At 38.8% G+C, this 13,919-nt stretch overlaps 1 protein-coding gene across 2 annotated transcripts in view; it reads right to left on the bottom strand.

Moving 5' to 3' along the window:
• Positions 1–9,653, bottom strand: part of pcdh11 (protocadherin 11) — a 134,187-nt gene extending 124,534 nt beyond the window's left edge. Inside the window, exons 1-2 of one of the 2 annotated variants that reach the window (XM_005913395.3) lie at positions 8,644–9,653; positions 1,864–2,444 (exon numbers count right to left, since the gene is read on the bottom strand). In XM_005913395.3, coding sequence (XP_005913457.1) covers positions 1,864–2,403 — 540 coding nt within the window. In that variant the 5' untranslated portion in view covers positions 2,404–2,444; positions 8,644–9,653. The remainder of the gene's footprint in view (positions 1–1,863; positions 2,445–8,643) is intronic. The other variant, XM_005913396.3, reaches the window with a different exon arrangement.
• Between the last annotated feature and the right edge of the window lie 4,266 nt (positions 9,654–13,919).

The raw sequence follows: 13,919 nt of genomic DNA, 5'->3' as shown, positions 1-13,919 counted from the left end.
ACTTTCCTGGAAAAGATAACACAACCACAGCCTAGGTACAGTTTTTAGAAAGCTCCATATTGTAGAAAGGGTAAAGAAAATTATTGCAAATGATCATCGTAATGAGCAGAACATTTGGTTGGTGATTTTCCAGGCATGAACAATTCAGGACATTGCGCTGGAGAGGTCTTGGCAGTGGGGAGACTCTTTAAAAATGCAAATTGGTATTCAAGGCAGACACAGACAGCAATGATTCTGTTCATTCCTACACAATGTTAACGTCATCTGAGACTCCACGGTGGACTTGTCATGCTGCCTCACACCGTTCCCTTAAGTACAACAACTTTTTTGCATTTGTTATTATTACAGTTATATAATTTCGTTTTATGTGATCATGTAATATTCACTACTTATCTGCAAAGCCTTTAGTGTTGTCTAGACTGTAATTGAAGAACACATGATAATATCTTACATTTTTCAACTTGGAGCTGAATTCATTAGGTAACAAAGAATATTACAGTGCAGAAAAAAGGCTTTTCCTAGTTCTGTACTGGATGCATATTACAACAATACAGTTTATTCCTTTACACCTGCTTTAATGCGCTATGTTTAGCATATGTAACCTGTTGCTGGAAATTGGACATGCAGTTTATGCTGTGTCTGCACTTTCTGCTACATGTTCTCTGTTAATACACAGTGAAAACATACCCTTTTTACAGCCTTCTCTACTAATGAAAAACATATGGAGATATTAATGGCTGGTATCTAATCTTTTAGACTCTCCAACATATTGCACTGTATGAAAAAGTAGGTCATATTTTCAATGCAAATTGTGAATTCATTTGCAGTATGCATATATACACGATAGCACTACACTCTACAGCACTATGAAGGGTTTAAAGAATCAGCTAATGCAGAATCTGAGTCGTATTAAATGAAGTCTACAAAACTGAAAAAGAAAAATGATGTAAGAGCTCATTAATTAACAAATAGTCAGCTATTCAGACCTGATGTACACAGGTGGCATGTTGCAGGCATAAGAGTTTGTCACAGCTTAATCAATAATGTGAGCACTGAATATTGTGCTTGCTTCGAAGAAAGTCAGACAATTAATTTCATACTTTCCATTGTGTGTTTGTTCTTTAAAAGTGTTTCTCCAAAACAAATTACTACAATCGTTTTCAATCTCTCAAATGTGCGGCTGTAACTGCTCGGAAAGTTACATACCTAACAGACAATTAAAGTTTATTTATTTTATTTAGTCCTTTCAGTAAACGTGTACCTTGAATGCTGTTCCAGTAACACAGTGCTTCGGGCCATATTCTTTCAGTCACTTACTACTCCATTTAATTTGGAAGAAACAGCAATTAGTTTAGGCTGCCAGCATGGAGTATTATAGTGAAGTAGATATTTTAATTAGTCTTTACGTGGAAATTCTTTTCTGATACCTGGATGTGTTTGATTATTAATGAATTTGTTACAGTTGAGAGTTCAGCACATATCAAACAAAACAGGGATACATTAGTGCTAGGGACTCAGACACAGTGATTTTTAAACAAAATCGTAATTCGTAAAAGAATCAAATACAACTTCCGAAATCGGAAGAACCAACAAAAAGCATTAGATCCATCGGAGGTCTGTTAAACATTTCAGGTTCATTAATGAAAAAGCTCATTACAAAATCCACTTTGAACCAGATATTTAAAAAACTTGATTCTTCCAATACTTCCAATAATCTTTTGAAAATTCACTAATGTATAAGGAAATACTGCCTTATTTCATTTTCCATTTTAACATTAATATGATTTCAAAGACCACAACAAAATACTTTATTCCTTTTTTTCTCTTTTTAGATATCAATAATGAAACAGGCTTAATCCTCACCTTGACTAGTTCATAATGTTGGATCCCATTGATCCCAACATCAGGGTCAAATGCTGAGGGCACCGGGTATCGTGTGTTAATGGCTGTGTTCTCTGGGATGGAGATGTTTATTACAGTGGACTGGAAAAGGGGTGCGTTGTCATTCACATCCTCAATCAGGAAGCGGATCTTGACCAATCTGAAGATCTCATCCGGCAACACTGCCACCTCAATCTCGTAATAGCAGCGTTTCTCATTGAAGACCCCGGAGCACAGCTTCTCCCGGTCAATTCTGTGATTGGTGGTAAAGATCTCCCCTGTGTTAGCCTCCACCCTCACCAAAGGCACATCGCCCGTTTTATACACAGGCTTGAACTGCAACGGCGAGGATAGCCTGATGCTGGGGTCTAGGTTCAGGTCCAGGTCCTTGCGCAGATTCCCAATTCGGACGTTCTCTGGTTGCTCCTCCTTCACTGTGTAGTCCCTCTCCTGGGCCTGGCATTGTAAGACCACACAGGTGAGCAAGACCACCAGCACATGAGCCTGACTTGCTAAGTCCATACTCAAGAGTAGATGGGAGCCTCACTTTCACTGCAGCAAATCTGTCATGACAGACGAGCCAGAGGGGGAAAAAAGAAGAGAGAAAGACAGAACGCACAATGTCAGTGCAGAAAATTACACGGTATTCAAGTTCTGCTGTAATTAGTACTATTTTCCCTCATGGAGAGTTTTCAACTTGACCTCTTCATCCTAACTAGTTATGAGCCAACATCCTTCCCATGTCTTTGAGAGCAAATTAATGGCAGTTTTACACAATTAACCTTTGATGACATCTGTTGAGCAAGCGGACACGTAAAGGCTAGTAGTTCATGCATTCCATCAATCCATTTCATCGCCGTAATGAACCATTTAATATTTTTATTGAGAAGTATGAAAGCAGTTAGGTTCAGTGTTACAATGAAATAGTTTGCTTTCAAAAGTTGTTAACAAACTACTTTGCCTGAAGAAAAAAAAAAAGAACCAAAAAAATGGATAAAAGCTTCATTTATATCCATCCATTTCCCTAACCGCTTGTCCATTTGAGAGTTGCTGTGGGGGGTTGGAGCCCAGCTGTCATAGGGCAAAAGCAGAGTACACGCTGGACAGGTCGCCAATCTATCACAGGCTAACACAGAGAGACAGACAGACAACCACTCATGCTCACATTCACACCTACAGCCAATTTGGAATCACCAATTTAACTAACTTGTATGTCTCTGGACTGTGGGAGGAAGCCAGTGTACAAAGAGAGAACCCACGCAGGCGCCCTTTTGCTTTGAGGCAGTACTAACCACTGTTCTGCTGTTCCGCCATCATATATGAGTCGGTCTAAGTCAATATGCTACAGTAGTGTCCTTATAAAGCGCATCCACACGCAGGCTTTGGCTCATTTGGAAAAAGCAGAAATGAGCCTTAAGCACTGTTGCTTCCATGCATGAACGCACACACACACACACACACACACACATGCACATACACAGACACTTGGAGTTGTACCGCTTGACAGCAGCTATTAATGGAGAGTATCATTTGTTTGGAATGTAAACAATCGAGCTCTCAAATATTTCATGAACGTCCGTGTGTGCGTAAACTAGCACAGTATGATAAAAGCATTGTTTTAAGTAAGAGCAGTGGAAGGAAACAACAACGTGAAATGATTTATTGCGAGAGCCACCATTAGTCAAATTAGAGAAATTTAATCTGAACTTCATTACATGCTAGCAAATGTTTTATCTCCAGCATTAAATTTAAACTGTACACAGTTTGCTGTTTGCGAGGCAAAAATGTTTAAAACACAGTGAGGCTGATTTCACATAAGTTAACAATATTCACTGATGACTTTTCAAGCACAGAGTCCCAATTCGTTTGAGTCTGTTATGCATTTTTCTTTTGTACAAGTACAAAAGCTTGCCAAAGCGCAAGATCCTCGATTGCTAAAATCCAGGTAGCTCATCGGAAGACGATACTGAGTAATACCTTACAATTCAGCACATATTGTAGCATAAATATTGACTGCTTTCCACTGGTTAAAGCTGCAGTAGGCAGAAAGTGAGAAAAGGTTGCAGGAAAAAAAAGCCAGATTTTAAAAATGGCAGCCCTCCTGCAGCTCCCCCCTTTCAGTTCTGAGCACATGGACATATGCACATACTACAAGCTAAAAATATGTCAATATGCTACAAAAACTCAAACCCTGTTTACCCCTGCTTATCACATTACGCCACTGTGTTATACCTCCTATCTTGGCTTTTCCATTCACTATACTAATGTGTACAGCTCGCCTGATTTGGTCTAATAAGGTTACTAACGTACTAAAGTCTGCAGTCACAGGCTAAATTTTCTATTGTTTGAAAACCTAGAAAGAGGATAGGAGAGAAGTAGAGACTAGATCTCTGTGAGAGCATTTTAATTTAATATACCACACGGTTATTATTAATTTGTTTGCCCAGTGACACCAAATACATGTTGCCCCCTGAACCCTTACCTGTTATTAAGTGAGTTACTCTATGTGTGATGTGATTTGCTAGCTAGCATTTTCTATGAGTTCATTCATTTAACGTTCTTGGATTTACTCAAGAGACTGTATTCCGTAGTGTCACCCACAGCTGCGCTGGTCTCCACTGAGGTTTTGCCACATATGCATTAATAGGCAGAAGTTAAGTCTTATTACAAAAGTGCATCCTTCTTTGCTAGATTTTTTTTTTGGGGGGGGGACAGGAATATTATATTACTGGTCTGTTTTTAATCAACATGTAAGGGTAAAGTCTTAAAAGTCTTATAAGCATACCCCCACCCCACAGCCACAACCACCCATCTGCATTGCAGCACAATTAACAGCTAATAACTTTCCCAGTGAGTGTTTGTTAACCTTATATGAATATCCACAAGATATCGATTTGTATTCACAAGGCGGCTGCCTTGAAATCAAACACACATTTGCTTCGAAGGATGGCAAATGTGTATGACAGCCACGACACAACAGTTTACAGATTCTGCTTTAAATTTGTACGCATACCTGACTTGTTGCTATCCAGGTATAATATTACCTACTTTATAAAATTTCCATCCATTTGAGACAGTATTCTGTAGAAAAAGTATGACTACCTAAACTGCACTACAGGGGTCCTCTAAATTGGCAAGGCAACAGCGTTCATAGCTATTGAAGCTTTCTGCCCGCTGACAAAGGGGAATTGATTAAAAATAAGAATTTAATTAAGCTGGTTTTGAATCTCCAACAATTGCAAGGCATTCATGAAATGTGTAGACACAGACTTCCCACATTTCACAAAGCAGTCGCACGAGACTCATTAAAGAACAGTTGAACAGAAAAAAAAGCGAGATGACATTGATCTGTGTGAGGGTTACTCATTCTACACGTGCAATATTAGCAGTGCTGTACTGTCACGTCAAAATATCGATGAGATATATCCTATTAGTAACCGTGACACACTTTACTTTGAAGTGTGCATCTTTCTTAGAGTGAGCAGCAATTGCTTTACTGTGATGATCGCCAGGCAGTGCAAGGCTGAGCTCGCACGACGCAAAATGAAGTTTAAATTACATCCTTAAATGGGATGTGATTCGCTGAAGTGAAAAAAACAGAAAAGATCAAAGCATGATCTAGATCTCCTCTTTCTGGTAAGTGACAATAATGTGCTGCAGGATGAAGGCGTGTAGTATGTTTTTCATTCAGTACATGCAGGAGTACAAATGTAGTAATAAGCAAGACACCCTTGCATCGCTAATGGGTGTTGCAAATGCACTTTTTTTTCTATTTCAGATATACATATACATCAGGATAAATACACATTTGTAGCTATTTAACTAATGAAGTTAAAATATTAACTATTTAACAAGTGAGAGGTACACCTTGCCCTTGAACATATTTACTCCTGGTATTCTATTAATTTGATGTGGGATCTTTTCTCTGAACCATGATTTTCAACAAGTGCAGTGATTTTCACTTGTCACACTTCTTTAAAAACCTGTCCATAAGGGATCAGCTAGGTGAGAAAGGAATTATGCTGGAGGAGGAAAAAGTAAGAGGAGGGGGATTCTAGGTGTCAGTCAGAGTGTCTCCTTTGCTTACATTTCACTAGTCTGCTGAAATGCTATTTTGAGCCCCAGACAGCAGGTTGAATCCAGTAGGCAAACTCAAGCCTCCCTCTTGGGAAACACAGCGAAGAGGAGCAGGCTGGCCCGAGATCACTTTCCACGACAGTGTGATGGACAGGTCTTCCTGTGGTTTGCAACTGCTGAAGGGAGCAGCGGGAGAGGAGACATACATCTACTGCCACCTCCTACCTTCACCCCTAAAAGATACCCTTATTGGAAACTTTCAGTGTAGTTACTCTGACATTTGGAGTCCTTTAACTGTCAAAGCCAGGTTTTTACCACAGTTGTATATCAATATTGCCTGTGGATCCAAAGAGATTTTAAAGAGAGGGCACCAGTAGATGGAATACGTTTGATTGTCATGAGCATTTTCCCTTTTAACAGCTTTAAGGATCGCTGACAGTCTGACAGACCAGGTTTCTGTCATGATCAGTCAGTTCTTTTTTAGCGCACACCGCTAGACCAATTCTCTTCACATGGTGGTGGAACAAAAGTTGTTTTCTCTTGGGAAACTTCAGCAATGTCTATATTGCCTGAGCTGTAGTGCTTAGACAATATAATAGTGCAAGGTAATATACTGCAAGAAAAAATATCCTCGATATGGAAATAATACCAGCAATGTATGTAGAGTGAAGTTCAACTAAAAAAGAGGGTTACCTACTACATAAAAAAAAGTTCTGATTCATAATATCTAGCATAATGTTTAAGTAGATTCAAGCAATGCTGTTTGGCTGACTGAGCCACTGCATATTCACCTCTGAATCAATTTAATACTTAGATTAGCATAAGAAGACTTTTACTACACAGGTAAACAAATGACCTCCGCTATTTCCAAGATGACAAGCTAAATATCAGTGCTGTAATCATGGACCTCAAGAGGGCAGTCCATACATGGAAATCCAAAAGTTAAATCAGTGATCGATTCGATTGGTGCAGTTTTACGTCATCTCTCAAGTTAAATTTAACTTGTAAGTACATTTTAAAATCGTATTAAATTTTTATTTATGGGTCTGGGTTGACTAATCCTAAATTCAATCCTAAATAGTCAGAGAAACTATCAAAATAATAAAACTTATGAAAAACTTGTGAAAAAATGCACTATTATGAATAAGTGCTAAAATATAAATGTCTCTCTTAATGATGTGGAAAGACGCTTCCAAAATGTTTCAAAAGTTTTCCATTGTGGATTCTGAAATCATTTCAGAAAAGATACATTTTATACAGGTAGTCAAATTTAATAAGTCATAGTTGATGAAGAATGAAAAGGACACCTTCTGCTATCTGCTACAGTGTGTCATCAGAAAGTCACCCAAGAGAGGAACTAAAATGAACTTAGATTGTGGAGAAATCCTTAATTAACTGTATTATATAAACTAATTATAACTGTGGAAAGAGTTTGAACGCAAATGCAGAAAGACACCATTCCTGGTAAGAATCCCTGACACCACAGTTACTTACTGTATTAGCTCTTCAGAACACATAGTGTGTCCCTGAGCAAGTTAATGACTCCCAAAACTCAGCACTCGGTAGTGCTGTAGTTCAACCTCTAAGAGCCATAAAACAAATTTGGAGCATGTCATGCAAGGATATTAAAGACTACAGTCAGTTGGTTCAGTTGCGTTTGGCGATTTTAAAATGTGGATGTGAATGATAAAATATTTTTTTGTGTTTTGCAAATAAAGTATATACCTTGCTTCCATCATCCACTGACTCCCTTTTTAATATAAACCGCCGAGGATATTGCCAAAATATCTGGCACATCTCGGGAGCTTCACATTACCATTTGAAGTTATTCTCCAGGAAATACTGAGTTTAACAGGCCTCTCAAAACAGCCACAATAATAATATGCATGCGGGTCAGGTATAGCAAATTATCTACAAAAGCCAACCGTGGTGTTTAATTCTAGGAAGAAGTGGAATTCATATTGACTATTTGAACTATTATTCCTCGAACAAATTCAGTCCGTGTTTGCTTCCCCCCCTCTTCCCCCGAGTAGAAGTGTGAACAGGATGAAAGCCCCTGAGGTTATGGTCTGTGACAGCTAAACCGCTTGACCAGGAGCGCGCTGTTGCCGCGCACCCACGCACCGAGCTTAGCGGCCAAGCTGTTGAGAAACCTGCGCTGAAAAGTCCCTGTTGTTGGATGCTCTTGGAAAGTAGGCCTATCTATCTAGCGATCAGCAACGAGCAAGACTAAATAAAGCCCGAAGTCGTGACCGGCCACGCGGTACACATTCATGGTGCGACAACTCCGCTTAGATGCTCCACGATGCACCGTGTAAATGGATAATTTGTATTTACACTCGGTTCACGGGGACGCCTATTATATCTTTGGAGCAGCTCTAGGAAAACCTACTCAGCATCAAAATTACCCACTGTCGCAACACTACCGAACTACCTTTTATGCTTTACAGTCCCCGAATTTCGCCCAGTTTATGTTGTTGTCCTTGATTTTATATATATATATATATACTTCATGTCCTCACCCTTACCGAAATTTCAGTACGTACAGAGTAAATAAATTAGGCTATGGAGCTCTCCAAATACGCACACAGGATAGAGCGGTCATATGCGCTTACATTCAGAGAGCGCTAAAGTAAAATGCATTTTGTTTTTAACAGTAAAGTAGTAAATATGAGCGAAGCTTACCTTTCCGTTCGAATACGATGAAAAAAATCAACCGTGAGTACCGTCGCGCAGAGACATCACTGATTCACAAAAAAGAAGTGCCATGAATTAATGTGAAGTGGGGGAAACGGGCAGAAAGGATCCTCATCAAAATCGGTAAGAAGCGTAGAAAAAATGTTATCCACTACAAAAACTTATCCATGTGCTAAAAAAATGTGGTCCTCGCGTGCAAGAGAAAAAGGGCATGCACAGCGATCAACTTAAAGGACGCTGTAATTCCTCTTCGGATGTATTGGGCTCACAATCCCACAGGCGGAGATACGCAGTGATCCACGCTTGTTTTACATAAACTTTGTCTCTCTAGCCTAATTTGCCTTGAAATTCCTATTTTCGCCAGCTGGCAGCAAACTTGCACGTGTGTGCGTTAAAAGCCTCTTAAACCGCACATCAAACTTAAATCCAAGAGGGCGAAAAAAACAGAGAGAGACTTCTGATGAAGAAGTGAAAGCTTAAACCTATTTTAATGTTATAACCACTTGTTTTGACTGATTCAAGGCTGTACGCGCTCTCCCCCAAAAAAACTCTTAAATGCGGGATGCATAGAGCGCATCGCCCCCCCAGTGGAGTTGGATCAAAGTGTGCCTCAGTGCAGCATCACTTACAGGAGCCGGGATAGGCGGTTCACCGTATCTGTCTGCTAAGCTGTAGATGTCTCAGTAGTATTGTATGAACTCAGTTCCTCAATGCTGCTCACCTCTCTCCCTCTCGCTCTCCCTCCGACTGACATCATGGAGGTAGGAGGAGCCAAGCTCAGATTTAAGAGCCCCGGTTCTCTTAAAGCCGCACTGCGTTGGAGAGATGTTCGCACTGAGATGTACAGTAGGTGGATGTTGGGGTATACGTGGACCACAGATGCCTCTGCTGTTTGCTGTAGACAGAGTGCTCCAGGAATCTACCTGAAAGCAAGAGGGGGGCACTGTTCGCGTTTATACAAAGCCTTCAGTGAGGGACTACTGTAACAATGGCACATTTGTGTAATGATCTGAGATTTGAATTCTTTTCAGACATTCCTGAGATGTCAGCATATAAAAGCTGAGACATACTCCGGGATGAAAAGTAGGGTTATGAATTTTCTTACATTTTTCACAACTTGTATTTATAAATACAGAAATAATTACTATGGGCTATGAGTATTACAGACCATCTTAGTAGCATGAATAGCTTGAATGCTTGAGATGTAAGAAATAACAAGATGACAATGAACAAAGTTAAAAAATGTCAATGCCTTGTCTAAAAGTATACCTCATTTAAACAATACAGAGCATTTATTTGGTATTAGCAAAGCGATGCCATTTCTTTAACTTTAGAACCAAAATATCAGCAAATACAGTTGCAGGTGCAAGTCTCATTGTCAGATGGGGATCAGTTTAATGTTACCAATTACTAATCACATACTGTCAAGCTACTACTTTACTGCTGTGGTGAAATGAATGAGTTTTCTGTCCCTAAATAGCTTCCAGTAGATTATAACAGATTCTTTTGCAGGGGTCAAAAAGGGTTATGGTTGCAGAGGGTCAAATCATCATGACCAACATCATGTTACTGCCAATTACCTTTGTCCCTCTGACATCACCTCATACAACAAATGGCTGTTGCATTTTAACAAGTTTAGCCTCTGGCATGATTTTATGTGCTTTTCCCTCACCTGTTCACTGTTTCCTTTCAAAGGATTCCATGTTGTGCTCTTCATCCGCGAAGACAGGGACTTCACCAGATGATTGCACTGTAAGTTTAGACCAAATAATACTTGTTTTTAGCAGCGGATAAAAAAACCACAGGCTGCTGTTTTTTCTTAATTTACTATGAAACGAGGGGTGATTTATTTTCTTCCTATTGAGAAAACACTGTATAATACACAATGTGTTTTCTTAATTTAACTGTCTCTGAGGATTTCTGAAGAACGCATTTGCAGTATCTGAATGGCAAAAAGCAATATTATCTGTCAGAAGGCACATAATTCCTCATGTCAAATTTTATAAGATGAATCCCCAAAGTAATATAATTCAACATGAAATACAGCCATGGGTGTAAAACTTATTTGATACTGGTTCATATTTCTGTTTAACCTTCTTGATTATTCTTGGCACAAAAAGAAATCCTCAGTTATAATGTTGCAGCAGCTTAACCAAAGCTGATTATCTTAAATGTCCACTCGACAGTTTTTTTTTGTTAGGTTTTTGTTCAGAGTAATGTCAAATCACCCAAACCCCAATGTGTTTTTTCCTAATCTTTTTTGTCTTTCCTTAACTAGTAGAGGTAGTGTTGTGACAGGGAAGTTGTGGACTGTGCTGTTAATATGAATGCAACTTTAATACTGAGTAATAAACAAGTATTAACACAAAATACTAACTAAAGTGTTGTCTAGATCTAGAGCTATCTAGATAGACAGAGATATATGTGTGTGTGTATCTACATAGATAGATAGAACTTTGCAGTCATTTCCTACAATCTTAACTACATTTTTTTTACATTTTTCAAATAGCAAAACTTGCTTTTCTGTTTTTTTATAGATATGATCAAATTGACACTCTACCCATCATTGCTTTTAATCATACTCGCAGTGAATCCATGACTTGTTATGCTCACATGTAGCAGAAATGGAAGGAGCACACTCACTAATATACCTTATCAGTGTGGTACAGCTGGGCAAAGGGATGGGTGAAGGAATGGGTTGCAGAGCTAAATAGCAAGGTCGTCGTGCGTTAACATTCAGAGGTGCTGAGAGACGACAGCGGTTTTGCCGACCATACTTGATTCAATACTGTTCTGTGGTTTTGTATTATCCTTTCAGCTTAAACAGCATAACTTGTCCAAAGACACAGCAATGAAGTTCGTGCTATGCTATTGTCTTTGTTCACCACTCTACAAGTTGCCATGGATATATAAAAAAAACAAAAGCAAAATCTTTGCATTTGCACATTTGCGCTTAAATTGTTAACACTGTATGATTTTCTGGTAGGAAAAAAGTACCCCACAGCATGTCGCTCAGAAAGAAAGCAGTGCAAATATGTCTAAAGCGTAGTCTGTAGAAATACAGAAGATATTTTTGAAGAGTTTGATACATCCTGACAAAACATTTTTTTTCCACATCCATACAGGCTGGGTTTGTATCCATGGCAACTTTCAAGAACCACTGAGGTTTACCACAATGAGTTGAAACTATCGCTATTGCCTCATTTCTTCCTGCCTGTGTCTTTCTCTCCCACTTTCTCAAGGATCTCTGGAGAAAGAAAAAGATTTGAGAAAGATGGAGTGGACGAAGTGAGGACAATTCAATATTTGCTTTTACCTTATTGGCATCCGAGAGAGAATTTTAAAAGTGTTGAAACACAGGACAGACACAAAGAATCTCTGAAAGAAATAATATTTGAACTGTTCCATGGGGCATGAATATGCAGCATGAATGAGCAGTAGATATAGAAAAAGACTATGTCTGTGACATTATTGCTAAAACCAAAAAGAAAATATTACGAGGAAGCAGTGGGTCCACCTGAGACTTCTGAATATTAGCATTCATACACAAAATCTGAATTATCTGTCTACATTAGATGAAAATAAATTTGCTTGCATTTCAGCCTTTTGTACTTTGTGCCTTTGCTCTTTGTAACAAAAAGAATGATGGCAAAAATCATCATTTTAAACAGCATAATTTATTTGCCACATACTTTATGTTTGCTTTGCATTTTTGTTTACTTTCCAGAATTTGCTTCAGACTGCAAATGCTATCATAGTGGTGATGAGATTTAGGAAGAAATGGAAATTCACTTACACTGACCATTAAATTAAAGTCCTTTCTCTTTGTTTTCTGATTTTTCTTTAATAGCATTGCGCCCTTAAAGCTAAGTGATATAGCACTGTGTATGCTTGTGTGTTTCCTACACACACACACACACACACACACACACACACACACACACACACACACACACACACACACACACACACACACACAAGACACTGTAGTTTAGGGGTGTTTGCAGCAAGACACCAACAGTAAATCATACTGGGATTCCAACAGGGAGGAACCCTGACATGCAGACCTAAAGACCAGCTGGCAACAACCTGGAAACCACGAGTCACAAGGGCAAAATGTGCAATCTCTGACTGGTTGGCAAACGTTTTGCAGTCGGTTGCTGAAAGTTGCAGTGATGAAAGTGGTTACAAAAAGCTACATGGTGCTGAACAGACTGCTTTGGTTAGTAGCAGATTCAGGTGTTGCCTGTGGTTTGCATGAAACACACCAACTCTGAAAAGTGCAAAGATGAAGTTTGCATTTAAGGTGAATTTCCGGTCTACACAACATTTCTTTAAAAGTTTTTTAGAAAATTTGACAACTTGCAACCAATTTCTCCCACAGCCACCTCCAACAACCACTCACCAACCAGTTGTAGAAGAATATACATTTTTTCCCTTGTTTAAAGTGGTTGCCACATGGTCTCTAGGCACAGGTGACTGGGGCCCAACTGGAGCTAAAACATGTATTTTGGCCCATCAACTGATGGTTAAAAAGATCTGAATTAAAATAAATGATCAAAAGTCTAAATAATTTCCCATGCATATAAGCAAAAGAGTGCTTATGTGATTAGCAAGCACAATTTTATTTATAAAAACTCTTGCATTTGGTTTGATTCAAACAGTCAGCCTAATACCAATAGAAAAGTCTATTGTGGAGGCAACTCATGTCACTAATATCCTGTCAGATAAGTTTGAAACATGGTTATAACAGAATAGGACCGAATTCATTAAGCAAAAAACTCTCAAAACTAATGAGGGGTCGGTCTAACGCTGAGTGGCATGTAGTTGGAATGCACCAATTAGACTAAAGTCTTTGAACCACATTATTGTCAATTTACATGTCCTCACCTAATGTTCCACAGGCAAATTAATATATGTATGTGTGTGTGTTTATGTGCGTGAGTGATGATACAAATCTTAGTTAATGTTGTGCATTAAACTAACTGCATACAAGCACTGTAGTGATTAGGCTGACTTCTCCGTGAATGTATCATGTCAGGTTTGTCCTTGACAGCAGCTGAACTGTTAATTGCTTTTGACAACCTAACAAGTAAGAGTACTCTTATCAGAATGTTGTTATGTTTAGAAGAATAGCCATATTTTCACAAAGAGGTACTGACAGGATTGGAAATAAAAAAAAATGCTTTTTAAAAGGAAATTTGTCGTGCTTATTTATTATTTATGAGCCACCTATTTACCACATGGCGGTAATAAGATCTGTA

Source organism: Haplochromis burtoni, unplaced genomic scaffold (genome assembly GCF_018398535.1).
Source record: "Haplochromis burtoni strain Fernald_Lab_line unplaced genomic scaffold, NCSU_Asbu1 Contig_4, whole genome shotgun sequence".
Lineage (NCBI taxonomy): Eukaryota > Metazoa > Chordata > Actinopteri > Cichliformes > Cichlidae > Haplochromis > Haplochromis burtoni.
The sequence above is the reverse complement of the archived record's forward strand: the minus strand, read 5'-3'. Positions and strand labels throughout refer to the sequence as shown.